Genomic DNA, 18,270 nt, shown 5'->3' on the forward strand with positions numbered 1-18,270 from the left:
AACTCCTAATTTATCCCTCCTCCCCCGCTTTCCCCTTTGGTGACCATAAGTTTGTTTATTAGTTGGTTCTTATAATACAATTCTCCTCATGAGGATGCATCTCTGATCTTTCTTGCCACTGGAAAAGAAATTTTATTTCTCAAAATTACTTGACATCTACCTTCTCAGGAACACATTTCATTGTTTCCATTTGTAAATGAAGGGGTTGGCCTAAATAACCTCTAAGGTCCCTACCAGCTTGACAATCTGTGTTCCCATGAGTTATTCATTAGTGAGAGCATCTGAAGCAGAACCTTGGTTTTTGGTTACATTGCAGGAATTATTTTAGGAACACATAACAAGGTTTGGTACAAATGAAATGTGTGTCTTGTCTCTTAGTGCCATGCTGTCAGGTAGAAAGGCAGTGCTGTGAGAGGGAGGACCATCATGCAATGTCACCTTGGACTGGAGAGAGGAATCTGTAGCTCACAGGAAGGGGTCTTCTTTTCACTTCCCTGTTCTTTCCTGAGCCTCTCATGATTTAGAAGTCTTCCTTATTTATTTTCTTCCAAGAATAATAAATGATTGTTGTAAAAATTACATATATATATATATATATATATATATATATATATATATATATAAAATATGTACACACACACGAAGTGTATAAAGTCAAAATGAGGGTCCCCTTCATACAACTCTCCAGAAGCAATGTCGCTAAACAGTTTTGTATATCCTTGTAGGCTTTCTTTCTATGCATACACAGAAAAAAGGTTTTTTACAAAACTGGAGTTATACCAGACATGTTCATTCTGACACTTTTTTTTTTAACCTAAAATATATATCTTCAGCATCTGTTCAAATCAGTGAGCACATATCTACCTCTTTCTTTTTAACAGCTACATAATATTCCATAGCATGAGTGGCTGCAATAATAGAAAAGATTTGAGTACTTACTAGATGTCAGAAACTATGAATTAGCTCCTTACAACAAGGCTATGAAGTATGTCTTTTCGTTATCCCCTTTTTTACAGATGCAGGGACTGAAGCATGAAGTCAGGGAGCTTGTCCAAACCTGTGCTGTTAGGTCTTGGAGTCAGGATGCAAAACCTAGTGTGCTGGCTCAGAGCCCACACTCTTCACTGTTATGCGGTGCCGCCTCTCCGACACAATCCACTTAACCAGTCCCTTGTTGATGGACGTTTGAGTCGATTGCAGTTTTGCTATTGCAAACAATACTGTAGCAGACACCCTCATCCACTTCTGCAAGTAGGATAGGTTCCTAAACTTCTCCAGTTTATAGGTGGAAAGAGCTTATTCATTTGTTCAAAAAACATTTACTGAGCTCTAAGGCACTGGGAAAGCTCTGAGGTCAGACTGGGAGAGTTGACTAGCATTTTACTTCCCAGATGTCCTTGGAAGGTCATTTAAATGCTCTGTAGGATTTGCCAGCTGGGTGATACCCCAGACCCACTGCATTCTGTCCATTCTTAATTGCTTGTGTCTTTGCCTGGGTAGTGGCATATCTGAGTCAGCCCTTGGGCTCCCACCTGGTGGCCCATAGCCAAGAATCTTCCCTACTTACTAAGTGTCAGTGACCACAGTACCTCAGAGCCTGGGTTCTAGAATTTACAGAGGCAGAATAGTGTAGCAGTGAAGAACTTGTATTCTGAGACACACCAGCCTGGATGTAAATCCCATTTCCTCACCTCATAGTCACAATATCACTTTGAACAAGTTACTTACTGCCTATGTGCCTCCGTGTTCTTACCTGCACAATGCAGACAACAGTAGTAACTACTTCATAGGACTGTCCTGAGGAGTCAATGCTTGATGTATGTAGACTGATTAGTTAATATACGTAAAACATGGAATACAGTAAATTTTAACTGTTATTATTTATTTGACTGTGGAAAAGCTGCTACACCTTCCTTTCCATAAAACAGTTGAAGATGTCCATGGCACTTTGGTGAGGAGTGGGGAGGGAGGGAGAGAATAGCCGTTAAATAGCTAATGTACTCACACAGCTCCAAATTCAAAAGGTACAAAATGATATTCAGTAAAAACTATATCTCCTATTGGTGACATGGGGCTTTTGTGGGTGTGAGTAATTATTCTATTTCTCAACCCAAGCCATGATTATATGGGGATTTACTTTGTAATAATTCAATATATTTTACACATATGTTTTATGCACTTTTTTGTAAGTTATATTTCTCAGTTTTAGAAAGAGAGAAAATAAGGAAAAATCCCAAAGGAATGGAAGGAATTCTCCCATCTCTGTCTAGTAGCCACTTGACGCCATTCTCCAAAGGCAATCAATGTTAACGGGTTCTTTTCTATACTTCCAAAGATATTTTATTGCATATATAAGCACATATTTTCCTTTTTTTAACACTAATGTAAACTAACCATTTTATTTTTTTTCTTCTTTCCTTTTTACTTAAAAATATATCTTAAGAGATCATTCTATATTGGCACATAAATAGTTCTTAATTCTGTTTTTAACAGCTGTATAGAATTCCATTGTATGGATACACCATTATTTATTTAACAAGTCCCTTAGTAATGGACAGTTAGGTTCTTTGCAGTTTTTTTGCCATTTCAAGCCTTGCTTCAAATGCTAATGTTCTGTACACATCATTTCACACAAATGCAAGAAACGTGTATATCCAAAGTCCTTCTCTTCATGCCCCTTGGAATTTGTACCTACAAAGTTGAGGACCTGTACACTCACCTGTTTGGAGTTCAATTCAATAGATCAAGTTAGTTTTTGTCTCTTAATCCCATACCCCTATCTCACCTCTTCCTGATTCCCTCTCCCCACTGGTAGCCACTAGTTTGTTCTCTATATCTGTGAGTCTGTTTTCTTTTTGTTATATACACTTGTTTGTTTTATTTTTTAGATTCCACATATAAGTGATAACAGAGTATTTGTCTACACATAAAATAATTAAGCAACAAGGATATATATTGTACAGCACAGGGAATACAGCCATTAGTTTATAATAACTTTAAATGGAGTATAATCTATAAAAATACTAAATCACTATGTTGTACACCTGAAACTAATATAATGTTGTAAATCAACTATACTTTAATTAAGAAAATCAAGTCAGAAAACATTCACCGAGTGCCTGCTCTGTGCCTGGCTCTGTGTTAAAAATATGTGAGGTAGAAATAAATATTGGGCATGAATCTTGTCCTCTACCAGCCAACAAACTTGCTTTCATGCTGAAATCCTGGTATTCCACATATATTTAAAGCTTTTATCTCTGCCTAAGTTAAACAATGTCTCCTCCCTGAATCCTCCCAGAAGGGCCTGTATATGGCTTTGAGAACTAGGAAAAGAGTATTCCTATTGGGAAAAAGCCACAGCTTGGTATCTAGCAGGATCCCTAGGGGAGAGCACAGATGAGTTGGTTCCACGGCAAAAGCATCCTCCATACTACTTCATGCATCCAAAGCTTCTCTCTCACCTCAGCTCAAAAACATCCATAAATATATCCTATATCCCTCCAGCTTGAAGTGAACAGTTCCTACTCTGTGACCTCTCAGAGTATGATTTCTGTGCCCCACATAAGGTATGAATCATTTCTCCCCTGTGATACTTGTTTATATGTCTTATTTCCCACACTCGACTGTTTGGGTACCAAGCCAGATTCATCTCCAATTCCTCACATACTCTGCAAGTTAAAAGGAGGAATAGGAAGAGAACAATCAGTATGTACAGGTAGTAATTGGGACAGGATGGAAATAAATAAAGAGGCAGCAAGAAGAATCTTTATGTAGACCAAAGAGCGCTGGCCAGGAGTCAGGAGGTCCAGGTTCACTTGTGTCTCAGCATCTTCATCTGTCAGATGGGATCATAATTCTGGCTGGGCCAACCTTACCAGGTCCATTGAGGATCAAGAAAGACAGTACAGCAGGCTACAAAGGCATGCCCTACAAATACAGCAAATGCTAGCATTTTGATGTGTGGCAACTGTTAAACATTAACATTTTAGCAAACCAAGGTCTAGAGAGGTGAAATGACTTGTCACAATCAGTGGCAAAGTCTGAACATAACAGAAGGTAGTCATGCTAGTACTAGAAACAGTTTATTCCTTTTTGGCCTGTGTTGGGATTAGAAGATCTGAATTCCCTGATTCCTGGATTTGTTTTATTTTTATTTTGTGAAGCATCAAACTAACATCGGGTCAGTAGAGGAGAATAGGAAGGAAGGAATTTAATCTGTAGAGAGGTGAACCTCAAAAGAGAAAAAGGGATAGTTTATGAAAGAAAAACTACAACTGGCCACTAAAAATGTAAGGAAAAAGTTAAGCATTTCTAGTAATTAAGGATACAAAGTAATCCTCAAGATGCCATCTTCACTTACAAAATTGGCAAATATATTTTAAAAATAAGAATACTAACTGCCGGCAAGTGTGCTGGGAAACTGGCTCTCTCATACATTGGGGGTAGTACAAAGTGATCTAACTTTTTTCTAGGGCAATTTAGAAGTATGTATTACAAGTCTGGGACTTCCCTGGTGGCGCAGTGTTTAAGAATCTGCCTGCCAATGCAGGGGACACAGGTTCTATCCCTGGTCCGGGAAGATCCCACATGCCGCGGAGCAACTAAGCCAGTGCGCCACAACTACAGAGCCTGCGCTCTAGAGCCCATGCGCCACAGCTACTGAAGCCCGCGTGCCTAGAGCCTGTGCCCCACAACAAGAGAAGCCACCACAATGAGAAGCTGGCGCACTGTAACAAAGAGTAGCCCCCGCTCGCCACAACTAGAGAAAGCCCTCGTGCAGCAACGAAGACCCAACACAGCCAATAATAAACAAAGTAAATAAATTAAAAAAAAAGAAGTATGTATTACAAGTCTGAAAATGGTTCATGCCCTTTAATCCAGGAATTTTCCCTTCTAGGAAATTATCCTACGGAAAGAATCACAAATATGCACAAGGCTGTTCATTGCAGTGTCACATGTTTAATTGTTAAAATAAATTTTGGTATATCCATTCAGTGGGATAGTATACAACAATGATTACAGCTAACATTTATTGAACAGTGTGCCATTGCCAGACACTGTGCTAAGTTATTTAAATACATTATTAATTTTAATCGTTAGAAGTAGTCTACGAGGGCAGTCATCCCCATTTTACAGATGAGGACACTGAAGCTCAGAGAGGTTAACTTGTCCCAGGCCACACTGATATTAGGTTGAAGAGTGTGGGTTTGACCCTAGGTCTGTCTGATGCCAAAACCCATGGCCTCAACCATAGCACTCTAACAGCTTTGCAGCCATTAGAAATCATCTTTTAGAGGAATAGTTAGTGAAATTCTAAACTGATCATGATATAAAAGGCAAATAAAAAAAGCATGATACAAAATTATAAATATATAATAAATATATAAATAATATGATGACAATTTTATTTCCAAAGTGTAAGTATATATTTTTCACAGAAAAACTACCATAAGGATTCACACCTGTTAGTAATGGTTATCTCTGGATACTAGTATTATAGGTTATTTTTAGTTTCAGTTATGGTTTTCTATATTTTCCAGTTTTTCTATAAAGAACATGCATTACTTGTATAAAAAATATTAATGTAAAAAGAGGTCTGAAAGCAAGACTTTTGTAGCCATCATACTTACAATATGTCCATAGCAGTACTTCATTTTTGATCTGAATGATTAATTCTTTTATGTTGGTGTTGGATCAGAGGGGAGCCACCTTTTCAACCATCCTTTAGGGCAATCTCTTTGGGGATGAGGAACGATGTAGCTGTGTGATCTCTAGGGACTTTGACTACAATAAAGTGTCCTTCAGACAATAAATTCTTGCACCTTCATGATCTGTAATAGTCCCAATCTTTGGACCATAGCCCCATAAGGAGGAGGGAAGGGTACTTAATGTGAGGAGTCCACAGATCTTTAAATGTATACGTGTTTTTCTCACTCTGCAAGTGCTAAAAGTACAGCTACTATGTAGGTGTGAGTGGGTGAAGTGAGATTTTTTTATTTTAAGAAGAGGCCCTTATACCTAAAATGTTGGGAACCACTGAAATAGAGACTAAAAATGGTGGCTATTTAATCATCAGGATCAGGAATCAAAGATGTTCACTGCCTGCCCATTGGATCAAAGTTGGCACATCTTTGCCCAGCACTAAAAGATATCACTTTTATCATCTGTAAGCATTGTTTTAGCCACCCATCCTCATCACACTTGTGTACATTCACTAAACTGTCAGTTGGTCTGTACATTTAACTTTTTCATTCATGTCTTTTCTAAGCTTAGCTCTTGACATCAAAAGCTGAACATGTCTAAAGAATAGCTTATTACGGAATACTGCTCTCACCCGCCCCCGCCACACCAAATTTGCTTCTTCTCTTGTCTTTCCTTTCCTGCTGTTGGCAACATTATCCACCCAGCTCCCAAAATTAAAAACCTTTGACTCCTTCACCTCTCTCACCCTTCACCTCCAAGTGATCACCAAGCCCAGTGTGTTTTACCTCTTCAATGTAACTCAAAGCCATGTTCTCTGCTCCCTCTTCACTGCAACTGCCTTCCTATTTTGACAGCTCCTCAATGAGTTTTTGCCCAAGAGAATCTCTCCACAAGGTAGCCAGAGGCCTCTTTCTAAAATGCAAATCTAGTCATGTCACTCCCCTGCTTAAAGTCTTCAGTGCTTCCCTATTGTCTACAAGATGAAGCCTTAGAATCCTCTGCTTATCATTCAAGGCATGACTCAATCTGGCCACAGCCTCACCTGCTACTCCCCACAAGGCACCTACCTTGTACTCTGGTCACACCATACATTCTATTTTTGTGCTGTTTGGAATGTTCTTTTTTGTTTTATCTTCTCTGACTAATGGCAATCTGATTTCTCTTTTATGACTCACTTCAAGTATATTTCCTCTAAGGAGACTTTTCCTGACATGACCAGGTAGAACTCACCTCATCCATCCCTTCACTCCAACCCATAAATACTTCTACAATTAATGCAAGTAACAATTTATGGCTTGATTTTCCCCATGCCTGTTCTCTCTGTATGTGAACTCCTCAGGGACAGGCACCATGTCTTTTTCATCTCTGTGCCTCCCAAACTCCAGCCATACTGAACTTACTGTTCTCTGAACATGCTGTGCTTTTTTTGTGACATCCGCCTTTGCACAGGTGCGTCCCTCTGCTGGGAATGCATTTCTCCCTTTCTTCTCTTCTCTGCACAGGCAAACATCTACTCGTCCTTCAAGACTCATCTCAAATGCAGTCTCTCTGAAATCTCAGATAGAGTTAGTTGTTCTCCACTCTGTGCTCCCCTAGCCTTCTGGTCAAACCTCGATTATAGCATTTGCCACATAAGTGTTTTATTATCATTATCAGCTTATATGACTGCCTCCCTCCTTCTCCCACACCCCATCCCCAGGCAGTGAAATCTCAGCATATCATCTTCGTGTCTCTAGCACAAAGCACAATAGAGAAACAATAAATACTTCCTTGATCAATAATTAAATCAAATTTTTATGGTACATGATAGCCTGGGAAAAACTATTGGATAGGTCAGTAAGCTTTGAATACTTATTTACATAACTGGTCAAGGCACCTCTAGGGAAGTGGTGGATTTGCAGTCCTTTTCTAGATCTTGACTCTAAATTTCTCCTTGTTACTCTTCCAGGTGCTTATGCTCAACCGTTGGTGCACTGCCTATCCTCACTCCCCCATGAGCCTCGGTTCTGATGCAACCTATGGTCATGCAGGGATGCCCTTACACCCTCCCACGATGTCATGAGTGGCGGGCAGCTGACCACTTCCATCACAGCAGCAGCCTCCGAAGCACCTGCCCCCAGCCTCAGGTAAGAGGTCGAGAGCAAAAGAAAGACCTGTAGAGACAGGGTGGACACAGGATCTGTGTGTGATCTTGTGGGTATCCATGCTTCCTAAGGCTCAGGGGTACTGTCCATATACATGAAACCTCTTGGACAGCACGGGGCCTCCTTTGGCCCATCCTTGTCACTCATGAGGCCTTTTATGGGGGGCATGGGGCAAAGGAAGTGTGTTGAGCTGGACAAGCCAAAGGGCCCACAATGGCTGAGGGGGCTGGTTTTATGTTAACATCCCAAGGGAGGTCCTAGAAAAGCATGATCCTTCAGGATATAGCCAAGGACAAGACAGGACCTTCCTTTGTCTTGACTTCTCTGTGGCTTACCTCATATTCTGCACCTGCAGAATATTCCCTCTCATTCTATTGGCTCTTCTTCTCAAGTCCCTAGTCTTACTCGCAGTGGGTTAACCCCACTAAGGCTCCCCTGAGTTTCATACTGGCCTCTCCTGTCTCTCTCCTCCCCTAGAAGTGGAGTGGTGGTGCTGCGTGTGCCCACCTGCATACATTCTAGGTGGTCAGAGTATGTGTGAGAGGCAGTAATCCCAAGAGGGCAGCCCCCTTTCCTGACAATAAGGGAGGTCCAAGGGAAAGCTGACTAGACAAGAGAGAAGTATCAGCATACTTTGGCTTGCCCTACAATGCATTGGGGTCCAGAGGCCATGGGAGTGTGTGAAAGTACTATGTTTCTTAGTATCTCACAGATGGGCTGTGGCGCTGAGTCACTATTCAGCTGCAAACAGCAGCTGAATATACAGGGAGGAGGAAGAGAGAGACACGGATGGAGAGCTGGCATGGATGGAGAATGTAGGTGCTGGGGAGCCCATTTGGGGGAGAATAATGGGAGAAAGTCAAGGTCCAGAGAGGCATAAGACCCAGGTCCTCCCAAGCTGTTTTCACATGTCTAGCCAGAGACAATTTGCTGCTTGTAACATATTCTCAAAGTCAGTGTCAACTTAGAGTCCCCCTGTGCACCTACCCCTTCCCCAGACTGGGACTTTCAGAGGGTTGAGGGATTGAGAAGCATGGGTCCTTCCATAACGCTTGCCCTGCTCATTGCCCACCCCTCCAAACTTCTCCACCCGGCAACGGGACCTGAGGGCTTCATTTTGTGACAGAGAATGGTGAGACCAAGCCCTCTCCTCGGTCACTGTCTAGTTTCTTCTCTTCCTTCTCTATGGCTCTGACTTTGTCTTAAAGTTTCAAGAGATAAGGAGAGAGCCCTATGGGGAGTGGGGAGTGATAAGCAAACATCTTGGCCACAAAAGCCAGAAGTAGAAGGCTATTGATAGGGAAAGAAAACTATGATTATTCATTATTTGCCTATTGTGTGCCTGGTTCTGCCCCAGGGGACTTGAGATTATTAGGGGGAACTCGGAGGGGAGAACAGGGTGATGGAGCATAGTAAAGGAGCCAAATGGGGGCATAGGAAACTGAGAGGAAGGCTGGAGGGAATGAAAGGCTAGCATGGGTGGAGCCCAGCTCATCGTGGGCGCTTCCATCAGAACCAGACAACTAGGTTGTGGCTGGATCACAAGAGGCCATTTCTAACTCTGGGGCATTCCCAGTCTGGGGGACTCTGTGAGACTGGCTTGGGACCAATTATCCCAGCATAAGCCAAGCTGCGACCCAGAGCTAGAGCCACTCCCTGCTCTTGGCCTGCTATCCCCTGCCATCCCCCATCCACCCCGCAAGGCTCTACCCCGTAGCCCCAGAAAGGGTCAGGCAGCTGCTCTAACTATTCCTGTAGGTGGGCCTCAGCATGGAAACAATGTGGAACTGTGGAAAGCCCAGAAGACTCTGTGGGAGATAAATGAGGATTGGAACAGAACCCTTTTTGGTCAAAATGAAGTGTTTTGCCTCAGTGCTTAGGGGTGGGGGCCCAGCTCGGGAATGTTAACCTTTCTCCAGCCAAGTCTGCTGGCAAAGGAGAAGAGTGGCCACCTCCAGAAGGGGCCCTGCCCCTCAGGCCAGGGACCTAGGACAGCACAGGCAGGGCACAGGAGCCTCCCTGGCACTGGATCCCTGCATGGAGTTTCTGGGTTCCCTCTTGCCCTCTCCCCACCCTGCAAAAGTCCAGGGGGGGGATGCCCATTGACCATCCATCTCCCCCTGGCCTTAGAGTGCAGGGGGAGGTCTGTGGGGACAAGTCTCTCCCTCTTCTCTCATTTTCACTGCGGGCTTGGGTCAGTCTTCTGCTGCCCACCTGCCCAACCACAGCTCTGTCCCCAGGTGTGCCACACACATCTCTCACTGCCTCTGAGGACGCTTACTTAGTCAAGGACAAGGTTTATCACCAAGCTCATCATCCTTCCAGACCTTGGGGAAATTGCTTACCAGAGGTTTGTCACCAAAGCAGTCTGATCCTTTCCTTCACCTCAGGGGGTGGGGGTGGAGGCAGAGTGAGTCCTTTGTGTCTTCCAGGGAAAGGGAACATAAATCAACAGAAGCTCCCCTCTTCGTGCCCCTCCTCAGCACCATGGAATGCTCAGTCCCACTCTCACCATCCTTGCCAGTCTGGGAGGGCCCTCCTGGCCCCGGTGTGGCGGGCCCAGTTGGGAGTGAGCCGGAATTCCCCAGGGACAAAGCCCTGATTCACCGTCTGGAGTCCTGACATAGCCGCCCCCTCTGGATTCCTGGGGGGTCAGTAAACAAACAGGGTGACAGATCCCGCCTCCTGGCCTGGCTCAGCTTTGCCCACCCTCCCTGAGGGAGCCTGCTCAGAGCCTGTCGGGACTCTGCCTTTAGCTCACCAGGCACTGGGTCCTGATTTGTGTGGAGGGATCATCATGGAGCTGTCCAATCCCGCAACTGGGTCCCCAGGCGGCACAGGTAGGGTCCGCTCCCGGGGACGCAAGGCAACTGAACTCAGAGCTTTGCCCCAGAGCCTGGCTGCTCTCCCGCTTCTCCTTCCGTGTGTGGCTGCGAGCTGTGGGTTCTTTTTTAAATCTTGAATATTTTTTTATTCTATAGATTGGGCATCATTAATTTTATCAACAGATATTTATTAAGCACCTACTATGTGTTAAGCACTTCGAGCTGTGGTTTGAATGGGATGATTGGTTTCCCAACTTCCGGAGAGTCTTGTGTGGGGAAGAAGTATGGTTTGGGGGCAAGGGGAGACAAAAGGAGGTTCACCCACCAGGACCGTGTGCTTTCCACAGAAGGTGAGGAGGTAGACAGGCAGGAAGGCAGGTGGGTTTCCCGAGGCTGAGATTTCCTCTCCACACTCCCCTGCCCTCCACCCACTTCTGCCCCTGGCTGCGCAGGTCTGGCACTGCGTTGAAGGTAGCTAACTCCTGAAGGGCTACTTGGCACAACCTACACTCTCCCAAACCCCATAATACCCTACAGGGTGAGCAAGTGACGGGCTCTGAACTTGACGGCCCAAGGCAAGACTTTGGCAGGCTCCACAGCTGGTCCTCTTAGCTGTCGGCTCTGGTCAGAGTCCTTTGGCGATCAGGACCCAGAATGCTGCTTTAGCCCTTTCGCAACCCATGGAAGATGAACAGTGCTCTTTAGGACTCTTTCCAGCCTTCCTGACTGTGGCGGGAAATGCGAGCGGGGAAGAGGAAGAGGGGGCACCAAGGCCTAGATTCACTTGGAAGTAGGACATCTACCACTGATGGCTCTCTCTGGCTGGTCTCTCTCTCTCTGGAACTTTGTGGGACAGCCCTTCAGCTTTCTTTTCCAGAAGGTTGGCTAAACTGTGGAACACTGAAGTAAGAGCTGCAGCTCACATTGATTGCCATGGTTGCCTGTGTTTGTTTGGGCAATTCTGAGCAGCTCTTACCTAACACAAATACTTCCAGGGTCCCATCTGGGCAGTAGTCCTGGCAAAATTTACAATAATAAGAGTGATAATGATAGGAGTCAGCAGTTAAAAGTGACCGACCTGTACCAACAGAGGACCTTGCCATGAACAGAGCCACGGAGTCATCCTTTCTCTCACCCCCCTACCCCTGAACACACCCCAGAACCAGCCCTTCTCTCCCTCTGTTCACACTTGTCCCACGCTTGGCTTGGTGCAGACCAGGGTGTGGCACACTCCAGGGATCACAGAGGTGTCTTTCTGTCCAGGTTAGAGCTGCTGCCACCACCCCTGCGCCTCCTCACGATGGTGCTGGGGTGCCCTACCTAAGCCCAAAGCTATTCAACGGGTCTGTTGGTGCCGCTGGACCCCGGGAACCACCAGCCATGAACCTGTGTTGGAATGAAATCAAAAAGAAGTCGCACAGCCTCCGGTAAGGCCTGGCCCCTCGAAACAGGGGCTTTAGGGAGTTGTCTGGGACGGTGTTGTTGGGTTCCTCTTGCTGCTGTAGCTCACCATCCTCTTCTCAGCCTTCTCGTCAGCCTCACCCTCTGTTTCTCCTCCTTTTCCTTCTCTGGCACTGGGGGAAGAACACTGGGTCAGAAGTCAGGAGACTTGGATTTGAACCTCAGTCTTGAATAGCTGTTGTCACCTTGCATAATTGGTTTGAGTAATCTCTGAATTTTAGCTTCCACTTGTTTGGATTTTTTTAAAGGAAAAAAGCTGAGTAGAAGAATAATAGTTGTCCTAACTATCTCCCAGTGTTGTTGTGAGGACTCAAATAAGATATGAAAATGCTTTCTGAACTTAAGAGCGCTGATGTATAAATGGAGGATGTGATTACTGCCTCCCCCTCTTCCTCTCATAACTGTCCTCCATCTTGGTAGATCTCATCTGCTCTCTTTCCCATCTTTTTATCCCTCTATTCCTATCTATTGCTTATCACCCACCCATGCCTCCCCAAACTAAGGGCGAATCAGTAAGAGCCTGAAGGCAACTTCTGTATCAGTTGTTCCTCTTTCCTCTACCCTTCTCTATAACCCCTGACGCCTCCACCCCCCACACACACTTTTCCTCTCTACTCCCTATCATCAAAGACCAAGCTCCTGGCTTCTGGTGGGTTCTGGTGGGGATGAAGAGTGTGGAGAAATTGAAAGAATGCAGGCTCTGGAATCAGACAAAGCTGAGTTCAAATCATCACTGTACCAGTGACTTAACTGTGTGACCTTGGACAAATTACTTAACCTCTCTGGGCAATAGCAGTGCCTACCTCACGAGGTTGCTCTGAGAATTAGTGGAAGCAAAAATGTAGGTAAAAGGCTTGGCCCAAGTGGTAGGGACGCAATGACTAGTTAGCACTGTCGGCTGAGGGGAATGGGCTCGATGGCTGCACACAGCCTGGGCTGGCCTCTGGCTTCCTACCACTTGGACCTCAGCTCATGGCTCATTTGCGGGGGAAGGCAAGCAGAGGTGATTATGCGGTACCCATTTTCCTCCTTCCATATGTCAAACTTCTAGCTTATGCTGTCCTCATCCTTTGGGACCCCTGGGCTGCTTGTATTTGTATGCAGCCTCACACACGTGCGTGCCCAAACTCAGCCACCTGACACGCCCTTTCCACCTACTGCATCCGCTTCTGCTCAGAAGGCAGCCTCCAAGAAGCCTCTGAGGATGAGCAGTTTGGCATGACTTGAGGTCCTCTAGGACAAGAGGGCAACGAGACAGCTGTCACCTCTAAAGGCCTTGCTCAGTTCGCTACCCTTCCCAGCGTGATGCTGGGCACTCAACTGAATTAACTGACGTCTGCCAAGTGTTTTGGTACCATACTCCCTCTGGAGGTGCCTTGAGAGCCTTTGTGGGTGGGTCAGAGGGAGGGCTCCGGGCCTCCTCCCACTTCGACCAGAGCAGCACCTCTTTCATCTGTTTATATATTAAGGTTCCACGTATGTATTTGTTGGGGAAAAATGTTTTGCAACTTAACAAGAGGATTGAAAATCACTGGTCTTACCATTGTGTGCAGCGCCCGCCTAGAGGCCTTCTCAGATCACAGTGGAAAGCTTCAGCTCCCTCTCCAAGAGATTATTGACTGGCTCAGCCAAAAGGATGAGGAATTGTCAGCTCAGCTGCCCCTACAAGGGGATGTGGCCCTGGTGCAACAGGAGAAGGAGACGCACGCGGTAGGTTAGAGTTACAGAGGCCGTGGTGTGTAGCCTCTCCATCGGGAAGGGATCTCTTCTGCAACACCCTGACTGATGGATGCCCAGTCTCTGCTTAGATGCTTAAAGTCACAGGAAGCTGTGTACAGTCCTACTGGTCTGTGGATAGTACTCCAGAGAATAAGTCAAATCTTTCCCCTCTATTCTTCCCATCAAATATGGACCTCCCTTAAAATTCTGCCCTGATTTGTAATGGGGACATGGGAAAATGAACATAATATAATATTAAGTGAAAAAACACAGGATACAAAACTATATACAGGTGGATCTCAACTGTATAAAAATCGATATAGATGTGTATGTACGTATACACGTGCATACAAACAGAAGAAGGAACTGTATCAAAATCTTCACAATGGTTAAATCCAAGTGATGAGATCAGAGTTCTTTTTAATTTTCTTCTTCATACTTTTCTGAGATTTCTAAGATTTCTGTGACATATATTACCTCTATAATCAGAAAATAACAACATGCTTCTTAAAATGAATCCATAATGCACCAGAAGGAATGATAATTATGTGATGTGACAGAGGTGTTAGCTAATGGCAATCATATTACATAAATGTTTGAAATCAGTATATTGTGCACCTTAAACTTATGCAATGTTATATATCATTTATATCTCAATTTAAAAGATGAATACAGAATGGAATACCATACAACAAGAAAATAAACTATAAATGTGTGCCACAGCATGGATGCATCTTAAAGACAATAGGCTGAGTGAAAAAAGAGCCAAATACAAACAAGAGCACACACTGTATGATTCCATTTATATAAAGTTCAAAAATGGGCAAAATTAATCGGTGGTGTTACAAGTCAGGATAGTGGTTACCTTGGGGGTGGGGGGAATGAGAGAGTGACCAGAAGGGGTCATGAGGGAGCCTTCCAGGATGCTGGTGGAGTTCTGTTTCTTTATCTCAGTACTGGTTACAGAGATTGAATCACTTTATGGAAATTCATTGAGCTGTACACTTTTGATTTGTATACTCTTATTAGTGTATATTTCAACAAAAAAACTAATTAAAATTTTAATATAAATCTTGCCCATCCTGGCTTTGATTTCTCTAAGCCCCTCACAGAGGACTTTCTGAGTCTTCCAGAGAACCAAGATTCCCAGCACCAAATCCCCACATTTCACTCTACCTTGTGGCGTAGACAGACCCATTTCAGAGTAAATAGACCTTCCAGTGTCAGAGTTATTCTTCTGCCTAAGGAGAAGACTGCTCCTCTTTAGTCTGAGTAGCCCAAAGATACACGATAACGCCAAAGGATCAAGCTGCACTGAGGAGAAGATTGTCGATTGCAGGATGGATTTCAAAGCAATTGAAAGACTTTCCTTCCCCATTGACCACGTTGCTAACTTCACAGGCCTTTATGGAAGATGTCAAGTCTCGGGGCCCCTATATCTACTCTGTGTTGGAGTCAGCTCAGGCCTTCCTCTCCCAGCACCCATTTGATGAATTAGAGGAGCCTCGCTCTGAGAGCAAAGGTGGGTGATCTTCCTCTCTTTCATCTTCTTCTTTAGCTGTGAACCATTAAACACCTTCCTGCCCTCCCCAAACTCATTTTCTCAGCTGTTACCTAGGAGGATAATTTTCTCCTAGCAGTCCAAAGTTGGGAAGAAGCCAGATTCACACTATAAGAGAAAGCAAAGAGAACAGAGCCTGGAGCAGGGGAGATGAGCGTGTGGCCTAAAGCTGTATGTGGCTCTCTGGAGTATCATGTGTGGCCATTTAATAAGGCATGAAAAAGAAAAAAAAAAGACTCAAATGCATTAAACTAACTCAGTAAGTAAAAGTAGTAGTATGTCCTTTAAAAGCATACTGCTTTATTACAACATAGAGAGGCATGTGGCACTGCTGTAATCAACCAGAAAATAAAAAACCTTTCAAAAACATCTAAAAAGTTTGGTGATTGCATTTGAAAAGAAAACTGATCGTGGCTCTTTAATTCTGACCCTGGTGAGTTCTTGCCCCCTTTCATCAATAGAGCGGGTCACTGTAGGTCTAGGTTTAAATAAGGCAGCAGGGTGGGATCCGTGGTGCTCAGGTCTGAGTGGTGGCCCAGCATGCCCTCTTCTCCAGAAAGAGGCTTCAACCCTCTGAGATTGGTTATGTACAGCCTGAAAGGACCCTTTGTTAATGCAGCCCTTTGTCAATGCTGTTGACCCTCTCAGTTTACCTCGAGCCCCTCCTACTGAGTACTAACTAGTACTCAATTTACTGTCCAATGGGCCTCAGATAGAATGAGCTCAAGAGAGCAGGACAGTTCCAATTAGTCTGGAGTTTGGGGGCTCTGAATCTACTTCTGAGGGGAGGTCTGAGGGAGGAATTTAGGAGCCTAGGTGGAAAGGCTGGGCAAATTATACTAACCTCTCCTTTGTTGGGTCTTCATAAAATACCTCCCTTTTTTGGAAGGAAGTGGGCAGCAGACACTAATGCAAAATCACATTCCAAGGTCATGTGAATAGGACTCAATGATTTGCCTCACTACACGTCTTAAATATTTTACTCACTCTTTACCTTGCCCATTTTTTAAGAATATGAGGAAATCCTCATGATATAATAAGTGGAAAACACCAGTATGGTCTCTTGACTGTGGTGGTGGGTCCACGAACCTACACATGTGATAAAATCGCATAGAACAAAACACACACACACACACACACACACACAGAAATGAGTACAAGTAAAATTGGGGAACTCTGAACAAAATCGGTGGATTATGTCAATGTCAATATCCTGGTTGTGATATTATACTGTAGTTTTGCAAGATGTTACTATTTGGGGAAACTTGCTAAAGGGTAAATGAGATCTCTGTATTCTTTCTTTCTTTCTTTCTTTCTTTTTTTTAAGAATTTAGGCAGGAGCTGGAAGTGATGTGAGACCACAGGAAAGCTTTATTTATTTATTTAAATTTATTTTTGGCTGCGTTGGGTCTTTGTTGCTGTGTGCAGACTTTCTCTAGCTGCGGCGAGTGGGGGCTACTCTTCGTTGCGGTGCATGGGTTCTAGGCATGTGGGCTTCAGTAGTTGTGTAGCGAGGGCTCTAGAGCGCAGGCTCAGTAGTTATGGTGCACGGGCTTAGTTGCTCCACGGCATGTGGGATCTTCCTGCACCAGGGATCAAACCCATGTCCCCTGCATTGGCAGGCGGATTCTTAACCACTGTGCAACCAAGGAAGTCCCTCTGTATTATTTCTTATAATTGCATGTGAATCTACAACGAACTCAAAATAACAATTTTAATTTTTTAAAAAGCTGAATCTTCAAAAGGAGCTCAACTCTGAAAAAAATGTATTTGTGTGTGTATGAATATATATACACATGTACACGCACACACACACACACACACACACACACACACACACATTTTACAAAGGGCTATCTGTCTCTGTCTTTCCATGGGCTATCCTTGCCTGGCTGGCCTGACCTGACTTCGTGCCTGCCCTTGCAGATACCTCTCCCAGACAGCGGATCCAGAATCTTAGCCGCTTTGTGTGGAAGCAGGCAACGGTGGCCAGTGAACTATGGGAGAAGCTGACAGCCCGCTGCGTGGACCAGCACCGCCACATTGAGCGCACTCTGGAGCAGCTGTTGGAGATCCAAGGGGCAATGGAGGAATTAAGCGCGACTCTGACTCAGGCCGAGGGAGTCCGAGCCACTTGGGAGCCCATTGGGGATCTCTTCATTGATTCACTTCCTGAGCACATCCAGGCTCTTAAGGTATGCAGGCCCCCTCCCCTGGCTACAGTCCACCCCGGGACCAGACGTTCCTCCCAGACCCTGACAGTGTTCCTGCTGCTGAGGCTCCATTGTTGCCCTGGACTTCAATAGGGTCTCTCCCAGTTTCCGTGCTAGATTTGGGGGCTGGTTTAGCTGAAGTCTCCTCTGTCCTTCTACTGTCTTCTCTTTCCCTGGTGTCTTCTGAGAGTAGAAAAGGAAGAGGATAAGGACAATGCCCCCCCCCACACACCTTAGTCTGGTTGCCCTAAAAGGCAAGCACTGAGGTTGCGCTATTAAAACAAAATGACTAATGGTTCCTCTTTCCTATTTTCTACCTACTGTGGCACTTGGGTTTTGGTTCTATAGCTATTCAAAGAAGAATTCTTCCCCATGAAAGATGGAGTGAAGTTGGTGAATGATCTGGCCCATCAACTTGCCATTTCTGATGTGCACTTGTCAATGGAGAACTCCCGGGCCCTGGAGCAGATCAACATCCGGTGGAAACAGCTACAGGTAAAAGAGAAGCCTGGAGTGAGGCATGAGGAAAAGGCTTGGTATAACTAGGCTTGGGGGGAACTTACCCAGGCCCAAAGGAAGTGAAGGGGCATTGAAATGGGATCTATGTGGGAAAAGAGTTGTAGAGAATTTGGGGCCAGGAAACA

General features: G+C 44.7%; 1 protein-coding gene and 1 long non-coding RNA gene across 3 annotated transcripts in view; one reads left to right on the forward strand and one right to left on the reverse strand.

Annotated features, from left to right (window-relative positions):
• LOC309653277 overlaps window positions 1-18,270 on the reverse strand; it is a 115,887-nt gene that overhangs the window by 28,327 nt on the left and 69,290 nt on the right. The gene's annotated exons all lie outside the window — the stretch shown is intronic.
• Window positions 589-18,270, forward strand: part of DRP2 (dystrophin related protein 2) — a 35,725-nt gene continuing 18,043 nt past the window's right edge. Inside the window, exons 1-6 of one of the 2 annotated variants that reach the window (XM_082447543.1) lie at window positions 589-7,829; window positions 11,936-12,099; window positions 13,687-13,843; window positions 15,254-15,374; window positions 17,340-17,608; window positions 17,975-18,121. In XM_082447543.1, the coding sequence (XP_082303669.1) occupies window positions 7,713-7,829; window positions 11,936-12,099; window positions 13,687-13,843; window positions 15,254-15,374; window positions 17,340-17,608; window positions 17,975-18,121 (975 nt within the window). In that variant the 5' untranslated portion in view covers window positions 589-7,712. Of the gene's footprint in view, window positions 7,830-10,624; window positions 10,688-11,935; window positions 12,100-13,686; window positions 13,844-15,253; window positions 15,375-17,339; window positions 17,609-17,974; window positions 18,122-18,270 lie in introns of those variants that run through there. The other variant, XM_082447544.1, reaches the window with a different exon arrangement.

The sequence above is a fragment of the Balaenoptera physalus genome (genome assembly GCF_965194825.1).
Source record: "Balaenoptera physalus genome assembly, chromosome: X".
In the NCBI taxonomy this organism is placed as follows: Eukaryota; Metazoa; Chordata; class Mammalia; order Artiodactyla; family Balaenopteridae; genus Balaenoptera; species Balaenoptera physalus.